At 49.8% G+C, this 14,151-nt stretch overlaps 1 protein-coding gene across 2 annotated transcripts in view; it reads left to right on the plus strand.

Annotated features, from left to right (window-relative positions):
* The window catches only part of LOC120404601 (CD59 glycoprotein-like), a 36,873-nt gene extending 24,615 nt beyond the window's left edge, over positions 1–12,258 (plus strand). For both annotated transcript variants that reach the window (XM_039537439.1, XM_039537438.1), the window contains 2 exons: positions 8,081–8,182; positions 10,614–12,258. In XM_039537439.1, coding sequence (XP_039393373.1) covers positions 8,081–8,182; positions 10,614–10,810 — 299 coding nt within the window. In that variant the 3' untranslated portion in view covers positions 10,811–12,258. The remainder of the gene's footprint in view (positions 1–8,080; positions 8,183–10,613) is intronic.
* Positions 12,259–14,151: the final 1,893 nt, after the last annotated feature.

Raw genomic sequence — 14,151 nt, forward strand, 5'->3', positions numbered from 1 at the left:
TTTTGGAGGTCACATGCTACCAAATTTCTTCATTGTCCCTCTGTCCCCTCTGCGCAGCCTGCTCCGATTCTTCAGAACGTTGTGACTGTAGAAGCATATCCTGATGTCTGTCCAGGAAATCTTCATTTTCCCTTTTGCAACGCAGGGTTGATACTTGTTTCTCCAGACCTTGAACCTTCTCTTCCAATATGGAGACCAGCATGCACTTTGTACAGACAAAGTCGCTTCTGTCCTGTGGAAGAAAGACAAACATGGCACAACTTGCGCAGGTTACAACAGCTGAATGCTCACCTTCCATAATTTCTTCCTTCTAAGGGCTTCCTTAGCTGTTGCAGCAACTCACAGAAGCCCGCAAGATGAAAGCCTCAATGGGCTCTCCCGAGGCAAACTCCCAAGCAAACTCCCTTTGTTAGGCTCCGCTGTTCGCCACTCAGCTGGTTCGCTGCTGACTGCCTTTTTGTAACAGTCAGGCCCAGTCAAGGCCAACCTGGAACAAAGCACTCCCAGTTCACACTTTTCAAACAATCAAGCACACAGTCAAACTGACAAACTGTCCCCACAACAGAAGACACGGAATTTATTTTTCTTGTCTCGCATGACTTTCTCATAAACAAACTAGGGAAATATAGCCTAGGTGGAGCTACTATAAGGTAGATGCACAACTGGTTGGAAAAGCGTTCCTAGAGAGTAGTTATCAGTGGTTCACAGTCAAGCTGGAGGGGCATATTGGTCCTGGTTCTGGTTCTGTTCAATATCTTCATAAATTATTTAGATAATGGCATAGAGAGTACACTTATAACGTTTGCAGACAATTTGGTCTGTTTCAAAGAAGGTTTCACTTGAAGAACTCTTGTTATACAAAAACAAATGCACTTGAGCCAAGATTTTCAAAAAAGGAATTGTCATTATCATCTCTTCTTTTCTAGTTTTAAAATGGTAACTAGAAACATTCATTTTTGTCACAGTATGAGGGGTTATAGCTGTTTTAGGGTACAGCCTAAAGATGGGATCACACACATTTGAGCAAGTCTGATGTTGCATTTAGCAGGAGGCAGCGATGGACAGACACGTATTTGCTTCTTTGAAAAAAATCAGTAGCATATATTTCAGTGGGAACATAGATGAGATGGGAGCAAGAAGGGTAAAGGAAAAAAGAGCATAAGAGACAAGAAAGTTAATGATATGGGAAGACAAGGGAATTGTATGCTAGCAGTCAGGGTTAGGACAGATATTCTAGAATGCTGAAGATTTATGAGAACAGAGATGAGTAGGGAAAAAAGAAGTAAGAAATTAAAGCATGAGATACAAGGAGGTTAATGATAGGAAGGGAGTGTGCTAGCAGTCAGGATTAGGAAAAGACATCATCAGCATGGTGTTGAAGATTTATGAGAACACGCATAGTACAGGACGGGGGGAAAAGTAGGAAAAGAGTCAGTTCATGGAACAGAAGAGATGAGATGATGGAAAGAAAGAAGGGTTGAGGGGTGGGGCAAGAAGCAATGAGAAGGAAAGGACAAAGAGCCTGATTAAAAGGATAAGCAGTTCTGCATCAATGTCACCGGTAAAACAAAGATGTAGGAAACTCAGGTTAATGTCCCTGGGCTGGTAAAACATAAGGCTCAGTCTATGCATTGCAGAAGTTGGATGCAGTCCCAATTTGCTTTATTTAAATGCAGCTGCTGAACTTGAGTGGATAAAAGGCGGTTACTCACCGTAGTAACTGGTGTTCTTCGAGATGTGTTGCTCCTATCCATTCCATGTAGGTGTGCGCGCCGCGCATGCACGGTTCTTCGGAACATTTTTACCCTAGCAACTCCGGTGGGCCGGCTGGGCGCCCCCTGGAGTGGCGCCGCTATGGCGCTGGATATATACCCCAGCCGGCCTGCCCGCTCCTCAGTTCCTTCTTGCCGGCTATTCCGACAGTGGGGAAGGAGGGCGGGTCTGGAATGGATAGGAGCAACACATCTCGAAGAACACCAGTTACTACGGTGAGTAACCGCCTTTTCTTCTTCGAGTGATTGCTCCTATGCATTCCATGTAGGTGATTCCCAAGCCTTACCTAGGCGGTGGGGTCGGAATGAGACGTGGCGGAGTGTAATACCGCGGAGCCGAAGGCTGCGTCGTCCCGAGACTGCTGCACCAACGCGTAGTGGGAAGCGAAGGTATGGACTGAAGACCAGGTAGCCACTCTACAGATGTCCTGGATGGGAACATGGGCCAGGAAGGCTGCCGACGAGGCGTGCGCCCTCGTCGAGTGTGCGGTGAGGTGGCACGGGGGGACACGAGCAAGCTCGTAGCACGCTCGTATGCAGGACGTCACCCAGGAAGAAATCCGTTGAGAGGAAACCGGCTCGCCTTTCATGCGATCGGCAATTGCCACAAAGAGCTGGGAGGTACGTCGGAAGGACTTTGTCCGGTCGATGTAGAAAGCGAGGGCCATGCGGACGTCCAGAGTGTGGAGCTGCTGCTCACGAGGTGAGGCGTGCGGCTTCGGAAAGAAGACCGGGAGGAAGATCTCCTGATTGAGATGGAAGGCCGACACCACCTTGGGGAGGAAGGCCAGATGTGGTCGAAGCTGCACTTTGTCCCCGTGGAAGACGGTATATGGGGGACCTGCCGTCAGGGCGCGGAGTTCCGAGACTCGTCTGGCGGATGTGATCGCCACGAGGAAGGCCGTTTTCCAGGTGAGATGGAGGAGAGAGCACGTGGCCAGGGGCTCGAAGGGTGGGCCCATCATCTGGGCGAGAACCAGGTTCAGGTCCCAAGTCAGAGCAGGCGGACGCACCTGAGGGTAGAGACGGTCCAACCCTTTAAGGAAGCGGGCTACCATTGGGTTGGAGAAGACAGAGCGACCTCCTATAGCGGGCCGGAAGGCTGACAGAGCCGCCAGGTGCACCTTCAGGGACGAGATCGCGAGGCCTTGACCCTTCAGGTACCAGAGGTAATCGAGGACGGTCTGGATGGGGGCCGAGAATGGGTTAAGACTTCGCTGGTCGCACCATAGCGCAAAGCGTTTCCACTTCGCGAGGTAGGTAGAGCGCGTCGAGGGCTTCCTGCTTTCCAGCAGAACTTGCTGCACCGCCGCCGAACATCCTCTTTCTGCGTCGGTTAACCACTCAGGAACCAAGCTGTAAGATGCAGCGACTGCAGGTTCGGGTGACAAAGCCTGCCGAGGTCCTGAGTGATGAAGTCCGGCCATAACGGAAGGGGAATGGGATCCCGAACAGACAGCTCGAGCAGCAGGGTGTACCAGTGCTGTCTCGGCCAGGCCGGAGCGACGAGTATTACGCGGGCCCTGTCCCTCCGAAGCTTGAGTAACACTCGGTGGACGAGCGGAAACGGGGGGAACGCGTAGAGGAAGGACTCCGTCCAAGGCGGGAGAAACGCATCTGAGAGGGAGCCTGGAGCTTGGCCCTGGAAGGAGCAAAACCTGTGGCACTTTCTGTTGGCCCGGGAGGCGAAGAGGTCTATCTGGGGAAACCCCCACCTCTGGAAGATTGTGTAAGCCACATCTGGGCGAAGGGACCACTCGTGGGAGGCGAAGGACCTGCTCAGACGGTCGGCCAACGTGTTCTGCACTCCTGGTAGAAAAAACGCTTCGAGGCGAATCGAGTGGGTTACGCAAAGATCCCAGAGGAGCATCGCCTCCTTGCAAAGCGGGGAGGATCGAGCTCCGCCCTGCTTGTTGACATAGAACATGGCTGTGGTGTTGTCCGTGTACACCGCTACACAGCGGTCCTGAAGGTGGGTCCGAAAGGCGAGACACGCCAGATGGATCGCTCTCAGCTCCCGGACGTTGATATGGAGGGAGAGCTCCTGGGCTGACCAAAGACCTTGAGTGTGCAGGTCTCCTATGTGAGCCCCCCATCCCAGCGCCGACGCGTCTGTGGTCAGGGTGATCGACGGGCGAGGAGGGCGGAACGGAACCCCCGCGCAGACTGTCTCCGGATCCAGCCACCAGGTGAGCGACTGGAGAGCGGGACTCGGCACCACCACCACCATATCCAGTGGGTCGCGCTGAGGGCGGTACACCGATGCCAGCCACATTTGGAACGGGCGAAGACGCAGCCTTGCGTGCGCGGTCACAAACGTACACGCTGCCATGTGACCTAGGAGACGTAGGCAGCACCGCACTGTTGTCGTTGGAAAGGCCTGCAGTGTCCGTATCAGGGAGGCCAACGTCTCGTGCCGGGCCCGAGGGAGGCAGGCTCTGGCCAGATTGGAGTCGAGGACGGCTCCTATGAATTCCACTCTTTGTGTCGGAACTAAGTGGGACTTGTCGGCGTTGACAAGCAGGCCGAGAGACCGGAACAGATGTAGTATCTCGGACACTTGAGCCGCTACCAGCTCTTGGGTACGGCCACGAATTAGCCAGTCGTCGAGGTATGGATACACGTGAATTCGACGACGACGGAGGGCCGCGGCCACGACCGCCATGCATTTGGTGAATACCCGCGGTGCGGTGGAGAGGCCGAAGGGTAACAACGCAAACTGGTAGTGGGCCTCGTTGACCATGAAGCGCAGGTAGCGTCTGGGGGGGGGGGTAAATTGCCACATGAAAGTAAGCATCCTTCATGTCGAGGGCGGCAAACCAGTCTCCTGGATCCAAGGAAGGGATAATGGTCCCCAAGGTTACCATCCAAAACTTGAGCTTGCAGAGGTACTTGTTCAGCTCCCGGAGGTCTAAGATGGGACGAAGACCTCCTTTCGCCTTGGGGATGAGAAATTATCTGGAGTAGAATCCCTTGCCCCGCCTGCAGGGAGGCACCTCCTCGATGGCACCCATGCTCAATAGAGACTGGACCTCCTGTAAGAGGACTTGCTCGTGAGAGGGGTCCCTGAAGAGGGACGGGGAAGGTGGGTGGGAGGGAGGGGGCGAAATAAACTGTAGGCGGTACCCGTTCTGGATGGTGTTGAGCACCCAGCTGTCCGATGTTACAGAACACCACGCTTGGAGGAAGCGGGACAGGCGACTTGAAAACAAAGGGGATGGATCCTGGGGGGAGAGTGGTGCGCCGTCCTCGGGCGTCCCATCAAAAGGTCGGCTTAGGACCTTGAGGAGCCTTGGACGAGCCTTGGGACTGGTTACGCCGCCCGCCCGATGGTCTGCGGCGGAATGGGGCCCTGCGATTATTAAATGGCCGAGACCTGGCTTGTGGCCCGGGCCGATAGGGCTGTTGCCGGAACGGACGCCTCTGAGTGGCCGGTGTATGCATTCCCAAAGTGCGGATTGCCACTCGTCCGTCCTTCAGGGTCTGAATTCTCGTGTCAGTTTTCTCAGAGAACAGGCCCTGCATTTCAAAGGGGAGGTCCTGGAGGGTGTATTGTAGCTCCGGCGGCAAAGTGGACGACTGCAGCCACGCAATTCGTCGCATGGTTACACCGGACGCCACCGTTCTGGCCCCTGAGTCCGCTGCGTCGACCGCTGCTTTAATCAAGGTCCTGGAGGCCAGCTTGCCCTCTTCTAGGAGCGCCGAGAATTCTCGGCGGGAGTCCTGCGGGGTCAGCTCCGCGAATTTTCCCAGGCATCCCAAGATGTTAAATGTATACCGGGATAGCAGGGCCATTTGATTTGCGATGCGGAGTTGGAGGCCGCCCGCCGAGTAAATCTTGCGCCCCAACAAGTCCATGCGCCTGGACTCCTTTGACTTTGGCGCAGCGGCAGGCTGTCCGTTACGCTCCCGGTCATTCATGGACTGGACTACCAAAGAGTCCAGAGTCGGGTGCACATAAAGGTATTCGTACCCTTTAGGTGGTACAGAATATTTCCTCTCCACGCCGCGTGCCGTGGGGGGGACGGAGGAGCGCGACTGCCAGATGGCGGCATTGTTCCACTGGATTGTGCGGATGAATGGCAGCGCTACTCTCACGGGGGCATCTGCTCCCACGACATCCGTGATGGGGTCATCGACCTCTTGGACCTCTTCGATGGGCAGGTTGATGGCTTTCGCTACCCGCCGGAGAAGGTCCTGGTGCGCTTTAAGGTCTATCGGCGGGGGCTCTGATGGTGACGCCCCTGCCACCGCCTCGTCGGGAGAGGAGGACGAGGAGTGACCTGGCAGCACCTCTTCAGGAGCCGGCTCCGCGTCTGGGCGGTCCGGTGCCAGTGTCTCATGCCCCAACGGTGCACCGTGAGCAGCGGTCTGTGGCGTTGGAGACGGGGGTGGCCTGCTGACAGTGGCCTCTGGCACTGAACGCGCTGAGCCTGGCTGCCTCTGTGGAAGGGGAGGCCCCTGCTCATGCTGGGCCCAGGGCACCCAAAACCCCCATTGCTGAGGTCCATGGTCCTGCGGAATAGACCCCGCTCGGAAGTCTACCGCACTGCCCTCAGGAGAAGCAACTGAGGGTTCCCTCGAAGGCCAGGGAGGAGCCGTGGCAGTCCCCGGGCAGACGTCCGGTGCCGGAGTAAACTGCCTCTCCGGTGCCGACGGACGGTGCCGGTCGTCGTGCGGTCTGATAGGCGAACGGGATCTGCGCGAAGCGCGGTGCCAGGAGCTCGACCGGCGGCGCCGGGAGCTCGACCGGCGGTGCCGGGAGTCGGACCTCGAGCGCGAGCGGTGGCGCCTTGAGCGGCTGCGTGATTCCCGATATCGCCCGCGATGCCTGGAGCCGGACCTGGTGCGGTGCCGGCGACTCGGTGACCGGGACCTGGAGCACTGCCGGGAGTGCGACCGGTACCGCGATTGCGAGCGGTACCGGGACTGCGACCGGCGACGAGACGGGGAGCGGCGTCTCGACGTTGACCGTCATGCAGATCGGGCCCGGTGCGTTGGCGACCGTCGTCTTGAGGGAGAACGGGAGCGAGAGCGGATCATGGTGCTCCGATCACCTCGGCCGCCAGGAGAAGGAGGGCGCATCATCAGTGGCTTTCCAATGGACTTGACTGTCCACACTGGCGGTGCCGGTAGCTGATGGCCCGTATCAGCGGTGAGGTCAATCAGCTCCCTCGCCGTCGCGAACGCCTCCGGCGTGGACGGGAGCCTCAGCTCTTCCTCGGTCGGCACCGGGGAGCTGGGCGGTGCCGGACTCGACGGCCCTTGCGGCGCTGGAGTCGACGGCCCGGTGCACTTCTTGTGCACTGCCTCAGCCTGTACCGTTTTAGTCGGTGGCGGCTGGGCTAACGGCTTCTGCTGTTGTTTCGCAGTGGCCGTCTTCGGCACCTTTTGCTTCTTCCCCGGAGAGAGGGAGCGGTGCCGGGTCTTCGGTGCCGGGTGCCGGGACGCGTCGGCACCGGAGTGGCTCGGTGCTGCCGGTGCGCTGCTCATGGAGGCCGGCTTCGGCGCCGACGGAGCTGGTGCCGGAGGTTGGAGAGCCGACTCCATAAGGAGTTGTTTTAAACGAGAGTCCCGCTCCTTCCTCGTACGAGGCTTGAAAGCCACACAAATGGGGCACTTATCTGACCTGTGCGACTCTCCGAGGCAGCGGAGGCAAGAGTCGTGCGGGTCACTCACTGGCAAGGGCCGCTGGCAAGCCACGCAGGGCTTGAATCCCGGTGCTCCGGGCATAAGCCCGCACCGGGGCGGAAGAAGAGGGCTAATCCCTCTAATTCCCTAACTACTATACTATACAACTAACTATACAACTTTAACAAGAAACTTAACAAACTATTAAGAACTATATACACTAAAACTATTGAGAACGCTAGGGCTGTGGAGGTAAGGGAGCACTCCACTGTTCCTACTAGCCGTCACGGGCGGAAAGAAGGAACTGAGGAGCGGGCGGGCCGGCTGGGGTATATATCCAGCGCCATAGCGGCGCCACTCCAGGGGGCGCCCAGCCGGCCCACCGGAGTTGCTAGGGTAAAAATGTTCCGAAGAACCGTGCACGCGCGGCGCGCACACCTACATGGAATGGATAGGAGCAATCACTCGAAGAAGAAATTGAGAGACTCATAAATAATTTGCGGCCTAAGGGGCTCTTGCAGTACTTAAAGAAAAATAGTCTTTTTTTTTTTAATTTGAGGATTTAAAATGGTTTGGTCTAACACATATTGAAAAGTCCTTCATTATGAGCATTTTGAATTTGTATTAGGAAAGCAGCTGGTTCCTATGCAATGATAAAATATTATTTTCTTGTTTAGGATATGCCCTGAGGTGTTACATCTGTGCAGATAGTCCTTTCTTGTGTCCAACCAATGCTACTTGCACCCATGGAGATGATAGTTGCTTGCAGATCAGGTTTGGTATGTATACTATCCCACAGAATAAAATAAATACAGAAAAATTAACTCATTCAAAGTTTGTGCATTTCGAGTCTGGAAATGTCCAACTCTGATTTGTTAATTTAGTTCACGATAAAAGACTGTTTGAATTATATGCTGATAATCATCAGTACACTTTAGTTTTTTGTATCAGAGGGGTAGCTGTGTTAGTCTGGATCTGTAAAAAGCAACAATCAGTCCTGTGGCACCTTAAAGACTAACAGATGTATTGGAGCATAAGTTTTCATGGGTGAAGGTGCCACAGGACTCATTGCTTTGTTTTTTTGAGCACCTGATGAAGATAAATGGTGGTGTGTGTATCTGATGTACAACATTTGTCATATATCCAGGTAAATTAAAAAGTCAAATTGAAGTAGTCCAAGTGTATGAATTAACAGCAAGGCAGCACAAGACTGTAGTGGATAAAGTGTACTTCATGTAATTTGTTCTCAGCATAAATATAGTTCACTTAAAATAAACTTATGGTTGAAGTTTATGGTTCAGAACAATCAAAGCATATTTCAAAAAAATGAACCATTCTGACACCAGAATGTCATATCCACTTATCTCTTTCAAAGATTATCATGAGCACCCAGAACATTGGGTGCACGCTTTTTTATTGCAGAATAGTAAAAAGCCAAATATATATAATCTAGCATAGGAGTTATTGACCTGAAAACTGAATCTGCCTGGAGGAACAAGGTTTTTCCATGTGTTGAATGCCAAGTGTGGATGACATCAACATTGCACTTATTCTTCACCTTTTCTGAGAAACAGCTAAGGAATAGCAAGGAATGAAGAACTGTAGGAAACCTCATAGGAGGAAAGTCTGTTTTCTGGTCATAATAATATATTTTCCATTATATGGCTTATACTTCCTAGTAGTAAGGGAAATGCTAAGAGGCACTGAGAAGCAGTAAGTGGTTCAGCTGGCATGGATTTGAGCTCTTATAAATGATATTCCTTCAGAAGAGAGAGGATTGTTGAGGGAGAGAATGTTCTTCCTGAGAAAGAAGCTCAGAACTGAAGCAGTTGGCCAGACTGTATAGAACTATATACTCGGTAAGTGAGCTATCACTGCGGGCTTGATTGAAGCAAGCTAGCCTAGGGTTTTGTTATTTCTTTAAGCATAAACTAAAGGAAGCCAGTGACTAGAAGTTTCTTTTGGATCTGGATTTACTCCACGCCTAACTTTTTAAAGGGATAGAATTGCTGGGGTAAACAACCTGCCTAGTCAGAGATCCCACACTGCCCAGACCAAACCAAATGGTGACTTTGCCTCCTGCATTTTGTAGGTTGAGATTCCTACAAGAATGGCTGGGAGATCATATGGTGAACTATAAATGGAGCCTTTAACTGAGGGCTTGTCTACATGAGAGAGTTGCATTATTTTAACTGAAAGTGAGATTTTAAATTGATTCAGTTAAACTGATGCAAAAGGCTGTGTGGAAACTCTTGTATTCATTTAAGAAAACTAAAATTGAAATAAGCCATTCTTAAACCAATACTATACAAGAGTTTCCATGTATCCTTTTGCATCAGTTGAACATCTCACCTTTGTAAATTAGTGCAACTTTCTCATGTAGACAGCGTCTAACTCCTTTTATAAAATAAATGACTGCCAGACTGAAATATGTTTCTATTATCTTTATATTCCACCACACACACTCCCTCTTCCCCACCCCGATTTCATTCTTCCTCTCCAAAATAGGGACTGGCTATGATGTCTTGTGATAATGGGGGACCTTTAAATGCCCCCAGTTCTGTCACTGCCAAAATGTATTGAAGCTGCAAGCTCGTGAATCCATGAGCATGAAGGAAACTTCTCTGGCACAACTAGAAAAGGACACTATTCTATGTAGTGTTTTCATTAAACTGTAGACTCTGTGATGAGAACTGAGCACAAACTGGGCATTATCCAGCATTGAATAGTTCATTCCAGGTTTTCCTGTGAAAGAAAACTTAGCTGCTAACCCAATCACTCTGTGTAGCTTATGAGTTGTGCTAACTCAAGCTGTTGGCTGTAACTGCATCCCCACTGCATTATTAGCTTGAGAGACAGCAGCACTTGAGATTCAACCCAGATCCCTGATGGGCCAGCTAGCTCGAGTTTAAAGCACTATTTCAGTTGAGCTAGAGATTTGTGTGTAGACATTAAGTTAGAGGGAATACTTGAGTCATATCTCAAGTTAATACTGATTTGACGACAAGCCCGTTGTTGCCTCACATATTGTGTTCCCACCAGCATGTTTATAGCGTGTGTTCACAGAAGAGTGACTGAACATGTTGAAAGGAGTTTGAATGACAAGAACTGGGCTTGTTCAGACAAGGGCAGTGATTCTGCTTCTTTCTACAGAGAAGCAAACAGTATGGTATCCTGCTTCTAACTCTTTTTTTGATTTTTTTTTTAAAGCTGATTTGAAAACCTATGCCTGCTGGAAACAATCCCGATGCAACATGAATGAGATTGCTGATGATTTTGGTGCTGACAACTTTGATTTCCACTGTTGTCAAAAGGACTTTTGCAACAAGAGTCCAGCCACAGTGGTTAGTAAAACAACCTTCAGCATTGCGACTGTGATGACCATGATCTGGATGTTCTGCTTTTAATCTGGAGACAAAAAGATAAACCTATTTTTTTCTGTTTGTATTGCTAAATATTTTCTCAATTCTCTAACTATGAGGTGGTGGAGTTTTGCCCTCTGACTTATAAATCATGCTTCACAAAGTGCTTTCTCTCAGATAAATTACTGTCAATAGCTGTCTGGAAAAAGGGGCACATTGTGTGTTATCAGTCAGAGAGATGATGCCACATTTGGAGGAAAATACCATATTTTAGAAAAAGCTGTATATGGGAAAAACATGGAAAAATACATAAGTGCTAGAAAATTTTAATTTCTTAATGTTCTATGAATTTGCAGTTATGTTTTTCTCTCTTCTCCAATATGTTTTATTATCCTTCAGCCAGTGAATTCTCCTACTGTTGTTTAGAAGAAAATTTTCTTATGATCTTATTAATATAGTTGAAATCCTAGTTCTTGCTGAAATATGTTTAACAATGTTTTGCAAATGAATTATGAAGCCATTGAAATTGCATTATTTTGGGGAAAAGCTTTTGAGTGTTTTACATTTGAAAATTAAATTGAGGTGCATTTTAAGTAAGTAAGGAATGCCCTGCCTCTCTGTAGAGTTCTATAGCATGCAGGTACATGTAGTTGCTGCTTCAGCATCTTGTGTAAATTTTATCTATTGCTTATCATGGCTTTCACAACAAAGATTTGAGCTGAGCAGGTCCTTTGCACAGCAAACAACTTTGTATATTCAGAGTTGTATGCAATCTTCTGGTGTTAGCCTGATATTTTTGTCTGAAAAACAGTTAAGAGTTTAAAAGGGCACACCTAGCAAAATTTCCGGTATGGATATGCTTTAATTAGTTTCTGCTTGAAAACGGATTCAGCAAATGCAACTAACTCTTTGGGCTTCTAAATGTGGATGTTTCAGAAATAGACTTGTAGAACTTCTTTGTGCAACACACTTATAACTGCCAATATTTTATTATTATTGCCACTAATAAAACATGTATTGCATGAAAAATGCTCTTTCTGTACATGGAAAGAAGGCTTTTGACACAGCTTTGATCTTGCTGCCAATTGTACTGGCTCACTAAGTGGTGGGGATAGAAAGAGATGGGGATAGACCTGGGTGCTTTTCCTATATTTGCGGCCCCTCTCTTAATCTGTACTTGGTAATATCAAATTTTCCCTGGCTTCCTTAGCGGTGTGCTACCCTCCTTGCTTTGGGAAAGAGGGGAGTCAATTACCAAAGACTATTCCTGAGATCCTTGGTCTGTAGTATCCAGAGTCTCGTATGGTAACCAGTACACTTCTGCTTTGTTGCCATAGGTATGGGCAGATGAAGGCACCATATTATTCCTTGCAGAACATATGACAGTTTGGTTTTAGTTTCATTTGATAAAAATGATTCCAGCTATTAAGATGTTCTGGAATTTATCTAATCACGCAGAACATGAGTGATGATGGTGATTTTTGATTACTAAAAAAGGACAAAAATAAACAGAACTGTGAGATAAGTGTGGTTATTTACCAGAATGCTTGTTACTGTTAGGAAAGTATCCTATATTGGGAAATGAGAAATCTAACCTTACGTAATGCACAAGGCAGCCTATCTGGGAGTGGAGGCTACACAGAGCTGTTAGCTGTGCTGGGAAGGGGTTATTTCATTAGGAAATGGTGAGGGTTACTAATCTAATTTCAGGCTTCAGACTACCCCTTTTGTCTGCGTAAACTAACAACATACTGTAGGGAACAATCCTACCATGGAAGAGACAACACACTAGATCATTCATAGATGATTTTCATCCCTACATTATATGAATCATTGACTTTCTGAACCAGATACTCCCTCTGTTCTTTGTTAGTTCCTAATATATTATTTTTTCTCTTTGATGATGAATACTCTGGTTTCAAATCATACTGATTCAGGTAACATCACTTTTTGTTAATTGTTGCTATTGTGTTAATTAGCAGCCATTTCATTAGCTCCCATTTAGCAACACAAGGAGCATATTGGACTTCAAGCAAAGTTACATGGAATCTATAAAATATGCAATAAAGCCTCTAATTATCTTGCTTCTCTTGGAACAATCCTACCTTTCATCCTTCTTAGGGCTGTTTTCTGCTTCTGCATAATTTTTTTTGCCCCTCAAGGAGGAAACATGGCTGGATTTCCATTTGGAAAAGTCATGGCATCATCAGCCTCTGTTCCAAGGCCCTACCCTCACCGATCCCCCGGCTGGTTGAGCCAGCCAGGAAAGCTGCCCCTGCTCCGCCCCCACCCCGCCTCTTCCCCAAAGCCCCCACCCCTGCTCCACGCCCGTCCCACCTTTTCCCACCCCTGCCCCCACTCCACCCCTTCCCCATAGCCCCCGCCCCTGCTCCACCCCTTCCCCAGGCCTACCCCCCACTCCACCCCTTCCCCTGAGCTATGCTCTGGGGGACTGCAACAGGGGTTGGGCACACCCTGCACTCACTGGGTGGCAAAAGTGGAACTACCTGGCCCCAGTCCACTCTGCTCCACCAGTGTGTGCTGGGGGGCAGTTCTCTCCTGCCCCACAAGTCCCAAGGCTGGGAGCCAGGGTAGCAGAGCAGAGCGGGCTAAGGCTGGGTCACTCCACTTCCCACTGCCCTGTGAGTGCGGGGTCAGGCCTGCCTGTCCTGCAATCAGCGGGTGGCAGGAAGTGGAGTGACCTGGCCCCAACCCGCTCCACTCTGCTGGCTTGTGCTGGGGGTGGTTCCCCCCTACCCTCCAAACCTGCTCCTGCCCCCCCACAGACCTTGGGCTCAGCCCCCCCTCTCCCCACTAAGGCCTGGGGGGGCTGCATAGGGCACCAAAATGTCTAGGGACAGCCCTGATTGCGATATAGCTACACCCCACACTTCCCCATTTGACCTATCTGGCCATTTAAGAACATAAGAATGCCATACTGGGTCAGACCAATAGTCCATCTAGCCCAATATCCTGTCTTCCGACAGGGCCAATGCCAGGTGCTTCAGAGGGAATGAACAGAACAGGCAATCATCAAGTGATCCATTCTTGTCGCCCATTCCCAGCTTCTAGCAAACAGAGACTAGGGACACTTCACAGCATGGTTTTGCATCCCTGCCCATCTTGGCTAATAGCCATTAATGGACCTATCCTCCAGGAACTTATCTAGTTCTTTTTTGAACCCTTCACAACATCCTCTGGCAAAGAGTTCCACAGGTTGACTATGCGTTTGTGTGAAAAAAATACTTTCTTTTGTGTGTTTTAAACCTGCTGCCTATTAATTTCATTTGGTGACCCCTAAATCTTGTGTTATGAGAAGGAGTAAATAACACTTCTTTATTTACTTTCTCCATACCAGTCATGATTTTATAGACCTTTATCATATC

This window comes from Mauremys reevesii, linkage group 4, assembly GCF_016161935.1.
Source record: "Mauremys reevesii isolate NIE-2019 linkage group 4, ASM1616193v1, whole genome shotgun sequence".
Taxonomy (NCBI): Eukaryota; Metazoa; Chordata; order Testudines; family Geoemydidae; genus Mauremys; species Mauremys reevesii.